Source organism: Eurosta solidaginis, chromosome 4, assembly GCF_040869045.1.
Source record: "Eurosta solidaginis isolate ZX-2024a chromosome 4, ASM4086904v1, whole genome shotgun sequence".
NCBI lineage: Eukaryota > Metazoa > Arthropoda > Insecta > Diptera > Tephritidae > Eurosta > Eurosta solidaginis.
The window spans coordinates 258963077-258979036 of NC_090322.1; the positions used below are offsets into that span (position 1 = coordinate 258963077).

At 38.5% G+C, this 15960-nt stretch overlaps 1 protein-coding gene across 1 annotated transcript in view; it reads left to right on the forward strand.

Moving 5' to 3' along the window:
• The window catches only part of CARPB (Carbonic anhydrase-related protein B), a 286975-nt gene that overhangs the window by 166420 nt on the left and 104595 nt on the right, over positions 1–15960 (forward strand). Inside the window, exon 3 of the mRNA XM_067780979.1 lies at positions 3765–3815. Within this exon, the coding sequence (XP_067637080.1) occupies positions 3765–3815 (51 nt within the window). The remainder of the gene's footprint in view (positions 1–3764; positions 3816–15960) is intronic.

The window sequence follows — 15960 nt, forward strand, 5'->3', positions numbered from 1 at the left end:
CCAAAATTTACAGACGTTTGTGTTCACAACATTGGGTCCAGTAGTCTTCGTTAAATCAAAACGATATTTTAGAATGTAAGTTGACCGATTTTAAGTTAAAAGATGTTAACTGCTGTTTTTCGGCCTTACCATATAAAAGCTCATCATGCATGACCGCGTAGCTTCAGTTTTCAGACTAGTTCGACTGTCCACTACGTTAGGATAGTAGCTCACATCGTCATTAGTTCGACTGTCTTGGGCAAGATTTTGCTTCACCACTTTGAGTGTTCTTGCGAAGGACAATGCCTTAAATAGTAAATATGTGAACGCCAACTTTAGGAAATGTTCAAACGAGAGACTTGGGTGTTGAAGTATGAAGTGTGGAAATAAAAATTAACATTTCGGACGCTATTGTATACTTTCGCAAATAAACAACAGATGTTTGAATATAATCCCAAGTGATTTTTCAAACCCTCCTCATACGTACATATATGTTCAACTTCAGCATGAGGTAAGAATCATTTCAAAGGAGTATTTATTCCCCTGCAACCTACTAAAGGATTTCGCATCACTGATTTCGCTTATTCTTTCAGCCAATCGGGATATCAATTTTTTTTTTTAAATCGGCACCTTTTTCGGGTAATTTGCTTTTCTAACAACTTGAGGACAGTTTGGAAACATGTTCTCATCGGGTCATTTTATTTGAATTCATTGTTCATTATTAATTTTTTTGAAAAAAATATGCAAGTTGATCAAAAAAATTGATTATATAACTTTTCCTTCAGTGTTTTATTTTAATAACTTGGTGAATTCGGTAATGCAAAATCCGCGTTAAGCTGACATCGAAAGCGCTTGTTTTTTATACTCAGCGTGCTTTGCACTCAGAGTTTATTAACTTTGATTGGATAACGGTTGGTTGTACAGGTATAAAGGAATCGAGATATATATAGACTTCCATATATCAAAATCATCAGTATCGAAAAAAAATTTGATTGATTGATTGTCCGTCCGTCCGTTCGTCCGTTAACACGTTAACTTGAGTAAATTTTGAGGTATCTTGATGAAATTTAGTATGTAGCTTCCTGGGCACTCATCTCAGATCGCTATTTAAAATGAACGATATCGGAGTATAAACACGCCCACTTTTTCGATATCGAAAATTTCGAAAAACCGAAAAAAATGCGATAATTCATTACCAAAGACGTACAAAGCGATAAAACTTGGTATTTGGGTTGAACTTATGGCGCAGAATAGAAAATTAGTAAAATAGTGTACAATGTGCGTGCAACCGCCCACTTTTAAAAGAAGGTAGTTTAAAAGTTTTGCAAGCTGTAATTTGGAAGCCGTTGAAGATATCATGATGAAATTTGGTAGGAAAGTTACTACTATTACTATATATGTGCTAAATAAAAATTAGCAAAATCGGATGAATAACCCGCCCACTTTTTAAAAAAAATTTTTTTAAGTCAAATATTAACAAAAAATTTAATATTTTTAGAGTATATAAGTAAATTATGTCAACATTCAACTCCAGTATTGATATGGTGCAACCAAATGCAAAAATAAAAGAAAATTTCAAAATGCGCGTGGCTCCGCCCTTTTCCATTTAGTTCGTCTAGAATACTTTTAAGGTCATAAATCGAACAAAAATTTGCCAATCATTGTGAAATTTGGCAGGATCATAGATTCTATGACGACTACAGTTTTCTGTGAAAATGGGCGAAATCCGTTGAAGCCACGCACAGTATTTATACACAGTCGACCGTCTGTCCTTTCGCTTGGCCGTTTACACGATAACTTGAGCAGAAAACGATATATCTTAACTAAACTTTGTTCACGTACTTATCTGAACTCACTTTATCTTGTTGTAAAAAATTACTGAAATCCGACTATGACTACGCCCACTTTTTCGATATCGAAAATTTCGAAAAACCGAAAAAAATGCGATAATTCATTACCAAAGACGTACAAAGCGATAAAACTTGGTATTTGGGTTGAACTTATGGCGCAGAATAGAAAATTAGTAAAATAGTGTACAATGTGCGTGCAACCGCCCACTTTTAAAAGAAGGTAGTTTAAAAGTTTTGCAAGCTGTAATTTGGAAGCCGTTGAAGATATCATGATGAAATTTGGTAGGAAAGTTACTACTATTACTATATATGTGCTAAATAAAAATTAGCAAAATCGGATGAATAACCCGCCCACTTTTTAAAAAAAAATTTTTTAAGTCAAATATTAACAAAAAATTTAATATTTTTAGAGTATATAAGTAAATTATGTCAACATTCAACTCCAGTATTGATATGGTGCAACCAAATGCAAAAATAAAAGAAAATTTCAAAATGCGCGTGGCTCCGCCCTTTTCCATTTAGTTCGTCTAGAATACTTTTAAGGTCATAAATCGAACAAAAATTTGCCAATCATTGTGAAATTTGGCAGGATCATAGATTCTATGACGACTACTGTTTTCTGTGAAAATGGGCGAAATCCGTTGAAGCCACGCACAGTTTTTATACACAGTCGACCGCCTGTCCTTTCGCTTGGCCGTTAACATGATAACTTGAGCAGAAAACGATATATCTTAACTAAACTTTGTTCACGTACTTATCTGAACTCACTTTATCTTGTTGTAAAAAATTACTGAAATCCGACTATGACCACGCCCACTTTTTCGATATCGAAAATTACGAAAAATGAAAAAAATGCCATAATTCTGTACCAAATATGAAAAAAGAGATGAAACATGGTAATTGCATTGGTTTATTGACGCAAAATATAACTTTAGAAAAAACTTTGTAAAATGGGTGTGACACCTACCATATTAAGTAGAAGAAAATGAAAAAGTTCTGCAGGGAGAACGTGGTGACGTTCCTACCAAATTTCATCATGATATCTTCACCGGCTGCCGAATTACAGCTTGCAAAACTTTTAAATTACCTTCTTTTAAAAGTGGGCGGTGCCACGCCCATTGTACACAATTTTACTAATTTTCTATTCTGCGTCAGATTCAGCGCTTTATCCGTCTTTGGTAATGATTTATCGCATTTTTTTGGTTTTTCGAAATTTTCGATATCGAAAAGTGGGCGTGGTTATAGTCCGATATCATTTTAAATAGCGATCTGCGATGAGTGCTCAGGAACCTACATACCAAATTTCATCAAGATAGCTCAAAATTTACTCAAGTTATCGTGTGAACGGGCAGACGGATGGACGGACGAACGGACATGGCTCAATCAAATTTTTTTCGATACTGATGATTTTGATATATGGAAGTGTATATCTACAACCAACTGTTATCCAATCAAAGTTAATATACTTTGTGTGCAAAGCACCCTGTGCATAAAAATTTAAGCATTTCCTTTATATCTATGGACAAAAATCAGCGAAAAATAGGTCCTTATATAAAGACATATTCTTGCTGAACTTTGATTTTAAAATTTTTTGCATAGAAATTGTGAAAATATTTATGAGAAATAAAAATGGAGCTCACATTACTTGGATTGGAAATTTGTCAGAAAAGAATCAACTTATTAATATATAATCCTTTAATTGCGTTCCATCTTTATATTTTTATTTTTCATAAATATTTTTAAAATTCCTATGTCAAAATTTTAAAATGAAAGCTCAGGAGAACATATTTTTCGCGGACGCACACTTTGGCAAAAATAATTAAATTATTTCTTATGTCGCATTAAGCGTTTGTATCTTGAAATGGCAGAAACTATATTAACTATGTTTTTTGCAACTTTATTCATAACTAAATGGTTTTTTTTTGTCAATTTCAGTACTGCTCGCAGTTAGTTGGGAAGAATGGTGGACATACGATGGCATATCAGGTGAGTTTATAAAATCAAATATTTTTTGGACAGCTAGACTGCCTTTTATAGTGTCGATAACCTGAATCTAACTGAACTTTTATTGGCTTTAATACCCTGCAGTCAAACCAAATAGTTGTATACTAGAAGAATACTAGTTTGCCAGAAAATCCAACTAGTATGAGTTCTGTAATTTTTCCATATTAGCAACTGGTATTTTTAACACGGCGATGTCGTACAAAATATCAGTTGCCGGTCTCTGCATCAGGTTCATAGTAATTGACAAACTAGTCATTACATACATCAACATCGTACCAAATTCCGTAATAGTTAGCATACCCTTCAGCGTCATACCAATTAACACACAGGTCAGCCTTTGCGCCAGCATTATACCAGATGGCATACTAGTTATTATATACATCAATATCATACCAACTAACATAGTAGTTCGTGTATTCAACATTAACAAACCCGTTGGCAGTTGGCATACGCATCACTGCAATGACATACTATTCGATATTTACATCAGCATCCCACTAGTTAATATACTAGTCCTAGTCAGGTTGAAACTTACTTGAATATTGATAAATTAGCTCAAATTCATTTTATCAGTTATATGTCATATATACAAAAAGTATGTATGTATATATATATATAGATGTAACACTTTAATATTTTTCACTTCAATAGATTATACTTTGAAATAAATTTTAATAAAAATATGTACGTACTTATATATGTATAAAAACTAAAAAGTAACGGAATAACACATACCGATTTTGTGATCGATCAGCGGAGACGGCGGACCATATCCTCCTGGAATGTGACCCAATCTCAAGATGCAGGGCTAGGTTTATGGGCTCAGAATACACATTAAATCCCTCAAGCCAAGTGAACTGCTAGGGTTCATCAAGGAAGTCGGCTTGGATGAGGTGGTATGAAGGAGGTGAGGGCACAATAGACCAATGGTCGCAGTGCAATCCTCAGTAAATTATCTATCTATCTAACATAAAAGGAAGATCCAGTCGTGGTTAACTGTGTCAAACAGGCCAAGCTGCACTAGCACCGTCCTATGATGAGTGCTAATGGCGTTCAGAACTGTGGTAGTGATATGTATTTTACGGAAGTCATGATGATGGCTGGATAATTGAAGAATTTTGTTTAAAAGAGGGAATCATAATGGCTTTAAACGTTTTCGTTACTGACTAAAGGGATACTATTGGTAGGTACTGGCTGGATTTCCGGTCTTTGGTAGTGGGTTTATCCTTGTCATTCTTTTTGCCTTGCAAAGGCTTCTAACGACAAGCAGAAAACATGTGCTAGGCTGCTGATGCCCTAATGCCCAAGGTGTTTAGTCTGGGACTATTAATATGGATTGGCCTTTTCAATGGCTTCTTTAACCACTGCTGAGGTATTTTGTATATGTGCCCGTTGGTTTGGACGATATCTAGCATTGCCAACTGAAGTATGCATTGCAAATTGGCGACAGAAAGCACTCGCGCATTTCCTCGAGTCCGACAGACGAAATTCTAGTCGAATAAATTATTCAAATACTAACTAGTATAAATAACCCCACAAAATGTAGGTTAGGTAATTTTAGATCAGTGTTTTTTCTGAGAGTTTTTAAGTTTTTATTTTATATTTTAAACGCTTGACTCCCAATTTAATGTGCCCTTCATTTTAAACAAAAATTAAAGGTGTTATAAATTTTTCCCAAAAGGGTCGCTATGTAGGATTGCCAAGTAACCTTATTTTATTCAGTCTTTTGAATATACTCTGGCATTTTAATTCGGCTTAAACTATTTCGAGAAATCTGTAGCACGCTTTTGTTTAAATTCTTTTTTTTATAGTTGGCAGTTAATAAAAAAATTTTGTAAGCAGTGTCGTGTTGCCATTTAGGGCTTCCAAATTTCATTCTATTTATTTCCTCTGCCAAAGATTGACTTGGATAAAAATTTGCTATAAGGATTTGCGCTGTCTTACCTCGCTATATTTTTATCATTTTACGTATACTTATACTCGAAAACAAAGTTACCATGTTGCAAGAAATAAATAATACGCAACATCAAAGCTCTCCTACTTGGGTGATTCTACTTTGGATGTTTTTACAAGGTTGCCATCTGTAATGAAACATAATAGATATACAATTTGTTTGTTCAAGAAAAGTACTATTGGATTGGGTTGCCACCTAATCTTTATTATATATTTTTATGAGTACATAAGGTGCATCTTAAGACTTTCTGAGTTAACCAGGCAAAGCTTATTTCGTTCAATCGGTACTAAGACTACAAAATATTTCAAAATAACACATGAGAAGCTTAGCAATTCCAAATAAGCTTAAAAAGTATCAAGGCCATAAGTAAATGCTTAGTTGTTGTTCATCGTTTAGATATTCCTGTTCGTCTTTAAAGTTATCCAATGTATGAACACAGCTTGAAAAATAAAACTAAAAGTAAACAGGCGACCTGCTGAGTGTTGACATTTACAAATTCGCTTCCATTTATGTGTTTTGTTGTAGGATGTATATATGTGCGTACATTAAGCCGGGTCGGATGCCAAACTAATAAAAATAGAGGTTTTAAATTTAAAACTTTTGGATTATTATAAATTAAAAAAAAGGGACGATAACCTCCGAAAAGATTTTTAAGCTTCTCTTCCAATTTGCGTCGTGCTCCTTTTTAATTTTTCCTACAAAATGGCGGGACGGGGCCTACTTGTTTTATGCCGACTCCGAACGGCATCTGCCAGGCAGATAAGTTTTCATGGCAGAAATACACACGGAGTGCTTGCCAAACACTGCCGAGGGACGACCTCGCATAGAAACATTTTCCTCTAATTAAAAAACGTTATTTTTAAAATTTTGATGTTGCTTTGTCCGGGGAATGTATCCAGGATCTACGACGTGGTAGGCGAAGCACGCTATCATCACGCCACGGTGGCCGAAATCTTTTTATTGTGGTGAAAACCGTGAGGAGTAAACCAAGATATACTAGCGTAATGTGGAAACAATGTGTGTGGTAAAATTGATTTGAAGGAAAATACTGATTCTTAGCAATGATTGATCTGTTTGTTACCTATATATGTGTCACGGGCTATTATCGACGAGTTACTAATTGGTCGAGCTATCGATTTGTTATTGAAGTGTTTTGAACATGCTGTCGATAATATATCAATTTACTACCCGAAAATTATCTATAGTATATCGAAAAGTGCTCGATTAGAATTTTAGAAAGTTATCGATTTGTTATAGATAAGTTATCCATTTCTTAGCTTAGGTGTTGTTTAGAAAGATCTGGTACCTCTTCATCGTGAGTGACAAGCTATGAATGACGGATAAACTTGTGTCCTGCCAACGTGTCAAGCTGCGATTGACAAGTCAGCAGTAATCTATGAACGTCAAACTTCGTGGTTCTGTCAACGTGGCAATTTCTGCTTGGGCAATGAAAGGAGTGAGAAAATTGCAATTCATGACAGTTGATATACATACGAAAGAAAAAATAGCGGATTTTTTGGCAACTTCAGACATAGGCAAGAGAAGACAAGTTTTTTAACGTCGCTGATAACTTAATAAATTTTTTTCAATGTCTTATATGTATATTATTGTTTAAATAAAATTTGAATTCAGTTGTACCGCGCGTTCAAAGAAAGTCTTCTTTTATTCGCCTCAACATCTTAAAAAACTTTTTCTTGCACAAATGTCTGACGACAAGAAAAGCAGCGGCGCAAACCTGAAAATCTATAGCTGTGGTCTTTGCAAAGCAGTATACAATCCGCACATGGTTCGTTGCATGAAATGCAGCCGAAAATACCATAAAAAGTGCGCTGAGATCGACAGAAGTGTGAGTAGACGGGAATGGGTGTGCAATACCTGCTCCACCCTCGAATCTCCTAGCCAGATCACTAGAGCACCTGTCACACATGATTCTAAAGCGAATCCTGCCAATGGCGCATCAGCAACTCAGCCGGGTCATGCAGATACAAGACTTTCACTTACTACTACAACTGAAACAGCAGCGCACATTGAAACAACGAAGTTGTTCGTATACAACCAACACTTGGAAAAATCGCTACATAAACAAGCTAGCTTGACACATGCCGCCTCATTGCCATTATTTCCCAGCCTACCAGCACTTCAGGGCCAGGCTGCTACAGCGTCATCACCATTGCGAAGCCTACTAGCGCAAATAGAAAAGCTACGTCCTCCGAGCAGAACGAGATCCGTCCGATCAAATGCATCGCGTCCTTCATCAGCCATCAAATGTCGTTTGGTCGAAGAAGAACAGATTTTAAAAGAAGAAGCCGATATTCTAAGGCAAACGCAAGAACTTTTGAATAGACGAAAGGAAATTTTAGAGCAAAGAGATGAAATAAGCTCCGATAGCGACTCCGACGACGACAACTTTGAGGGAGCATTCCAACAGGGTAGACCAAATGAAATATCCCAGCGGAACCAACCACGCCAGCTAAATAATCTGACACTACCTCCACAATGGGTACCAAATTTACTCCCACCAAACTGTGAACCAGCCGTAGCCAATATACGCAGGAATGAACCACAACCAACTCAACATCGCCGGCTAACACGTAACCAACTAGCAGCGCGCACCAGTGTAGGTAAAGAGCTTCAAAAGTTTACTGGGAAACCAGAAGAGTAGCCCTTATTTTTAGCAACATACAACCAGACTACATAAGTTTGTGGATTTTCACAAGACGAAAACCTCCTACGTCTGAGAAAAGCCCTAGATGGTCCAGCGCGGCAAGCAGTTAAAATCTGTTATTGCACGTCCAATGCGTGCCACAAATAATTGAAACTTTAAAAATGAAATTCGGCAGACCCGAACTCATCATCCACGTTTTGCTACAGCAAATTAAAAACATGCGACCCCCAATGTCTGAAAACTTAGAGACCCTTGTAAACTTTGCTTTAGAGGTACATAACGTATGCGCAACCATGAAAGCATCTGGGATACAGTCTCATCTGAATAACTCTGAATTGGAACAAAGATTGGTGGGCAAGCTGCCTAGCATCTTCCAAGCGTTCTGGGGAATGCACAAATTAACATTGAACGAAAGCAATTTGGAACATTTTAGCCAATGGTTGTTCCAATTGGCACAAGGAGCCAATACCGTTATCCTACCGAGTACCCTTCATGGTGACCGCATACGCAGCTCGGTAAATATGCACTCTGAAATTTCCATGGGTCCTAACACCGGAGAGCAAAATATGGTAAGATGTATCGTTTGCAAATCAGATTCTCACAAACTTCCTAATTGTTCTACCTTTAAGGGTATGTCAAGGGCGACTAAGTGGAAGGTGGTGCGTACACATAAACTATGCCGCCGGTGTTTACGACCGCACAGTAACTCCTGTAGGTTAACAACCCTTTGCGGAATTAATCAATGTAAGTTGGGCCATCATCCATAGCTCCATAGAACTAACCCCGAATCCACGGAAAATTCAGTTAATACCCATGTGAGCAAAAGCAGCGCAGTTTTGTTTCGCATCGTACCTGTAATATTACATAGTAATGGCATCCAAGTTTCCACATACGCGTTACTCGACGACGGCTCATAGATCACGCTTATAGACGCTGATCTACAACGCGAGTTGGGTGTGTGTGGCAGAAAACAGCGACTTTGCTTACGGTGGACTGGGGACACCCATCGGCACGAAGATGATTCGGAAGTCTACGATATAATATTATCTTCATCAAGCGGAAAACATTTTACACTTAAAGACGTGCATTCTATACGTGATTAGGATTTGCCAAGCCAGTCGCTTGATGTCGCGTCCCTGAAGTCCGTTCACAAACATTTGAGAGATCTTGCGCTTTATTCATACCACAACATAAAACCGAAACTCTTTATCGGTGTTAACAACAGTGCGTTACTAGCAACCACAAAGAGTCGTATAGGAGCATTATCCGAGCCAGTAGCTGAGAAAACACGTTTCGGATGGACAGTTAAAGGGCAATTGGAAAAAAATGTTTCTACAGCTCATCATCATGTTTTTCACATATGTGACTGCGAAAGTTCAGCTTGTACAGAGTTACTCGACACGCTTAAGACTTATATTTGCATGGATAACATGGGCGTTGCTGCTAAACCCGCAGCGAATATGTCAGAAGAAGACCAAAACGCATTATACCAGCTAGATAAAAACACCAAACGCATTGGAAATCGTTTTGAGACTAGCCTGCTATGGAAATACGATGAAACCGACATAAGACTTCCCGACAGCTTTCCAATGGCTAAACGTAGAGCGCTTTGCTTGCGCAACAAAATGCAAAAGGATTCTCTATTGTCTCAAGTCTTACAGGATAAGATTATAGACTACGTCAATAAAGGATATATATGGAAATTACTGCCGGAAGAAGAGAAATCACAAACATATTGGTACCTACCTATATTTCCGGTCGTAAAACCCAACAAAACAAACAAGGTGCGTTTAGTTTGGGATGCTGCTGCTAAGGTGAATGGAATTCCATTGATTCATTGCTTCTAAAGGGACCAGACCAACTAACGTCTCTACTGTCAGTATTGTATCGGTTCCGACAACGACGAATTGCCATCGGTGGTGACATAGCGGAAATGTTCCACCAAGTGGGCATCAGACCAGAGGATCAAAGGTTCCAGCGCTTTCTATGGTATGACCATAACGACAAAGGGCCTACAACATATGTCATGAGGGTTATGACGTTTGGTGCCACCTGTTCCCCCAGCTGTGCGCAATAAATTAAAAATAAAAATGCCGAACAATACAGAAATCAGTATCATAGGGCCGTGCAGAGTATTATTGAGAACCATTACGTCGACGATATGCTCGACAGTGTAGACACCGAAGAAGATGCATTGCACTTAGTTAAAAGCGTGCAGCATATACATGCCAACGGTGGGTTTCTAATTCGAAATTGGGTGTCAAACTCTGCAACGGTACTAAAGGCTCTTGACGCCAATATCCAAGACAACATTAACCTCGACATTGAAAATGACATGAGTACAGAAAAGTTCCTAGGAATGTGGTGGTCGACCAGAGAAGACATGCTCACCTTTAAAATTTCACAACGAATGAAAGATAGCGACATACACCCAATAACCGGCGGCCAACAAAGAGAGAGGTTCTTAGTTTGATTATGACTATATATGACCCTTTAGGCCTTATTGGACACTACGTTATGTACGTAAAAGTAATAATGCAAGAGATATGGCGAAGTGGTTGCGCTTGGGATGAACAAGTTGCTGATGACGTATACTCAAAATGGCTACGATGGATAAAAAATCTTCCGAAAATGGAGCCTCTTAAAATTCCAAGATGCTATGTACAGTCGATTTCTGTGTATCCGGAATTGGAGTTACATAAGTTTGTAGACGCCAGCGAAAATGGCTATGCAGCAGTAAGCTACTTTAGATATAGAAAAGAGAGTGTCGTCAGATGTACGCTTGTTGCCACGAAGACTAGGGTGTCCCCGATGAAAATGCTAACAATTCCTCGGTTGGAATTGCAAGCCGCAGTATTGGGTGTTCGGCTTGCAAATAATATTGTTGACTCTCATTCAGTTCGTGTAACGAAGCGCTACTTCTGGAACGATTCTCGTACAGTTCTTTCATGGATCAATAGCGATCACCGCCGCTATAAGCAGTTCGTCGCTTACCGCGTCAGCGAAATATTGGAAACCACAGACTTTTCTGATTGGTACTGGATATTCACAGACGACAATGTTGCTGACGAAGCAACCAAGTGGAAGAAGATTCCTGACATCTGCTCAGATACTCGTTGGTTTACTGGACCATCATTCTTGCGCTGTGATACGCAAGATTGGCCAACACCGACCACACCACTGAAGGTTGTCACTACGGAAGAACTTCGAGCACAGTATATAGGTGTCCACCATGCAAAAACATTGAACGCATTTACTATATTGGAACCAAATCGGTACTCATCTTGGCGGCGTCTTCTAGCAATAACAGCAGCGGTAGTATATTGTGCCCGTATATGGTTAAGCCGGGTCAAACAACGCGCCACGTGCACCACATCAGATATAAGTTACACCGCGCCACAAACCGAGGACTTCCGATCTGCTCAAATAAATTTGTGGTGGCTAGCACAGGCTGATGCATTCAAAGACGAGATATTTTCACTGATGGATAATAGATATGTTGAAAAATCCAGTTCACTCTACAAGTTATCCCCTTACCTAGTTGATCACAAAGTTTTACGAATCAGCTCGCGATTACCTTCGAATGGTGAATACGACGTAGTCATTCTCCCTAAAGATCACCAAATAATACGACTTATCATTGTTGACTTTCACGAAAAATATCATCATGGTAATACGGAAACAGTCGTGAATGAACTTCGTCAAAAGTATTGGGTGCCACGGTTGAGAGTTGTAGTTAGAAAGATGCAACGCCAGTGTCAATGGTGTAAAGTCAACAAAGCACGACCGCATCCCCTGAGAATGGGTCCTTTGCCCACGGCCAGGGTTGCCGCCTTTCATCGGCCCTTCTCATACGTTGGAGTAGACTACTTCGGACCACTGGCGGTATCCATTAGAAGAAGCCAAGAGAAGCGTTATGGTGTATTGTTTACGTGCCTTACGACAAGGGCAGTTCATATTGAAATCGCTCACAGCCTCTCGACTATTTCCTGTATAATCGCAATAAGGAATTTCATAGCACGACGAGGTAATCCGGTGGAGATTTATAGTGACAACGGCACAAATTTTAAAGGAGCAGAAAGGGAGCTACGTACCATATTCGATCTAATGGATAAAGAAAAGATCACCAAGGAGTTTACTGGTCCGACTATGAGTTGGAAATTCATCCCACCATCATCGTCGCACATGGGTGGTATATGGGAAAGGTTAGTGCGCTCCGTGAAAAATGCATTATACTACGTACTAAACGGGCGTGTAACAAACGACGAGCTATTGCGGGCAGCGCTAGCAGAGGCAGAAATGGTAATTAATGCTCGGCCTTTAACATACATGCCGATAACTCATGACGAAGACGAAGCCCTTACCCCGTATCACTTCCTCCTTGGTGGTCCAGTCAGTGCCAAGCCTATGTCGGAACTCTTAGCAGATGGAACCACACTTCGCAGGGGATGGCAGGCATCTCAGCAACTGGCAAATACCTTTTGGAAGCGGTAGCTCAAAGAATATCTTCCAGTTATTACACTACGATCGAAATGGTTCGAGAATGTGAAGCCCATAGAACCTGGGGACATTTTCTATATTGTTGACTCTAATAACCCACGCAACTGTTGGCCTAAAGGCAAAGTTACAAACGTTCGGCTAAGCAGCGATGGACAGGCAAGGAGTGCGACCGTTCAAACGATAACCGGGCTATATGAGAGACCGGCAACCAAGTTAGCTGTTATTGAGATAAAGGAGTTGGTGGAACCTGGTCAGGTTACACCAGGGGAGAGTGTTGAGAAAGATCTGGTAACTCTTCATCGTGAGTGACAAGCTATGAATGACGGATAAACTTGTGTCCTGCCAACGTGTCAAGCTGCGATTGACAAGTCAGCAGTAATCGATGAACGTCAAACTTCGTGCTTCTGTCAACGTGGCAATTTCTGTTTGGGCAACGAAAGGAGTGAGAAAATTACAATTCATGACAGTTGATATACATACGAAAGAAAAAATAGCGGATTTTTTGGCAACTTCAGACATAGGCAAGAGAAGACAAGTTTTTTAACGTCGCTGATAACTTAATAAATTCTTTTGCAATGTCTTATATGTATATTATTGTTTAAATAAAATTTGAATTCAGTTGTACCGCGCGTTCAAAGAAAGTCTTCTTTTATTCGCCTCAACAGGTGTCTTAACGATTCGTTATTGAAAAGCTATTGAAATGCTGTAAAAAGCTACCGACATGTTATCACAAAGCTTTTCACTTTAACAAAATTTTATCAAAAACTTTCTATTTGCTCTAGAAAAGCTAGCGATTTTTTTTATCAAAAAGTCATCAATTTGTTATCGCATCATAATTATCAATTGGCGTTTACCAGCCAAAGCGATTTTCACTGTTTCACAACAAATCACGCCAGCTATTGCTGTTGTGCGACAACTGACGTCAATTGGGAGCACAGAGGTAGTTAAACTCTCCCCTCCCCTTGCCTCTCCCAACTCATTGGCGGTCTCATCTCCTCTCGACGCCGTCCATGATTCCGGGCCATACATCAGAACAACTATGATGAGCGACTTGTAGAGCGTGATATTTTTTGGTCGGGAGAGGACTTTACTTTTCAATTGTCTACTCATGTCTAAAGTAGCACTTGTTGGCACGAGGAATTCTTCGTTTCGATATATAAGCTGACGTTGTTTTTGTTAATTAGTGCTGGCTCCCAAATAGACGAAATGCTTCACAGTCTCGAATTTATATCCGTCAACAACGACTTAGCTGCGAAGCATCACTTTTGCCAGTAAAATTACACTTTGGGCTTATCGGGAAATTGAAAAGTATCTAAAGTTCTCCCTCGGTAAACGAAAATTATTACAACTATAAATCACTCATCGTACCCGTCCTGCTGTAAGGCGCAGAAGCATGACAACATCAAATGAAGCGGCCCTGGAAGTGTTCAAGGAAAAGTTCTTCGAAAGATTTTGCGGACCTCTACGCATTGGCGACGGAGCGTAGTAAAAAAGGTTTAATGATGAGCTTTACCAGCTTTACACAGACATCAACATAGTACAGTGATTGAAATATGATGCTCCGTCTAAGAAAGTATTTTATCCAAAGAAAGAGGGCAGAGGCACCAAGTGAAAACGATTTAAATTCCTTTAGTGTTACCAAATGGCGAAGGTTTGCACAGCGAAGCAGAGACTGGCGCGCTGTGTTGGACGGATATAACCGTTTAAACAGTAAAGCGCCAACTAAATAAGTTATCAAGAAGTTAGGAGCTTTTTATAAGGGGCCACAGCTGCTTGAGTAGGCATGATTATATGAAATCATAATCAGAAATAAAAATGAGGTTTTAAGTAAAAATTAAACGTTTTCAGGCAAAATAAATTAAATTTTTTTATATATTGTCTTTTAAGTAGCCACAACGAAAGAAATAAGCCGTGTTGTATATATTTTCGGCTCAAAAATTTGTTTTCCCAACACCCTCCATAGAAGCTTCAAAATGAGTGGCGTCTTTTTGCTACTTTTCTCTGACCCATTCTTATGTAAATTATTGTGCATACATACGCACGCTTAAATGTGACTGTAAGTGTTCACAAATCGAATCGTGATGTTGAGATGACGTTCGGTTGAAATACAACACGACACTTAAACTTTACTGCTATCAAAAGCAATGTTAAAAGTAAATGGAAAGAATACAATTTATATGTTTGCTTGCATGACTGGAATATACAAATCAACGTAAAGTTTTTATTTATGTACATACACATACAAGCTTATATATGTATATAGTAATAAACAAACATTGTAGATACATAAATAGTAATAGTGAATGTAGTGAAATTGCGCCTATTTGTAACATTCTGCTTACGTTCGTATCGCTAAACTGTTGAATAAAACACTCCAATATTCTGTGTTACCAAATGGTCTTTATTGACTACTTTTAAAGTACTTCGCAATTAAACTTCACTTCGCAATCAATAGCGTGCTTAAATCAAACTGATTACGGACTCCTCAGCTTATGCTGCTTTTATACTCTCTGACCAAATGTCTAGACGTTTCTTCTTCTAGAATCCTTTACCTGGTCACCAGCCATACGCGCGTGTGTTTGTTGTGTGAAACCATATGCGTGTGTATATGTGAGCGAAGTAGTAGCTGATGATGATATGCGTTTGTGTGTGTCCCTCTCCTGCTTGTATGTATGTGTGTACATGATGGTTAATTTGTTTACGTACATATAAGTGTGGCAGCTTGCTTTATTGTTGTTGTGACTTTATTTACTTAGTATCAGATTAGTGATGTGAGTATCACTGAGTGTTACTAATATTCGTCCCTACAGCAAAAACAAGAAATTGTGAAAAAGGCGCAAATACTGGTGGAAATATTAATAATTTTGCATTCATTTTTGCAGATAGCATTGAAAAGGAAGCCAGATAATCGGGTATTCGAAAGAGCGCACCATTGAAAGAGAAGCGCGTTATTTTGAGTGTCATATTTATCACTTTTCAAGCGGAAGTGACAGGAAATCCACGTATTC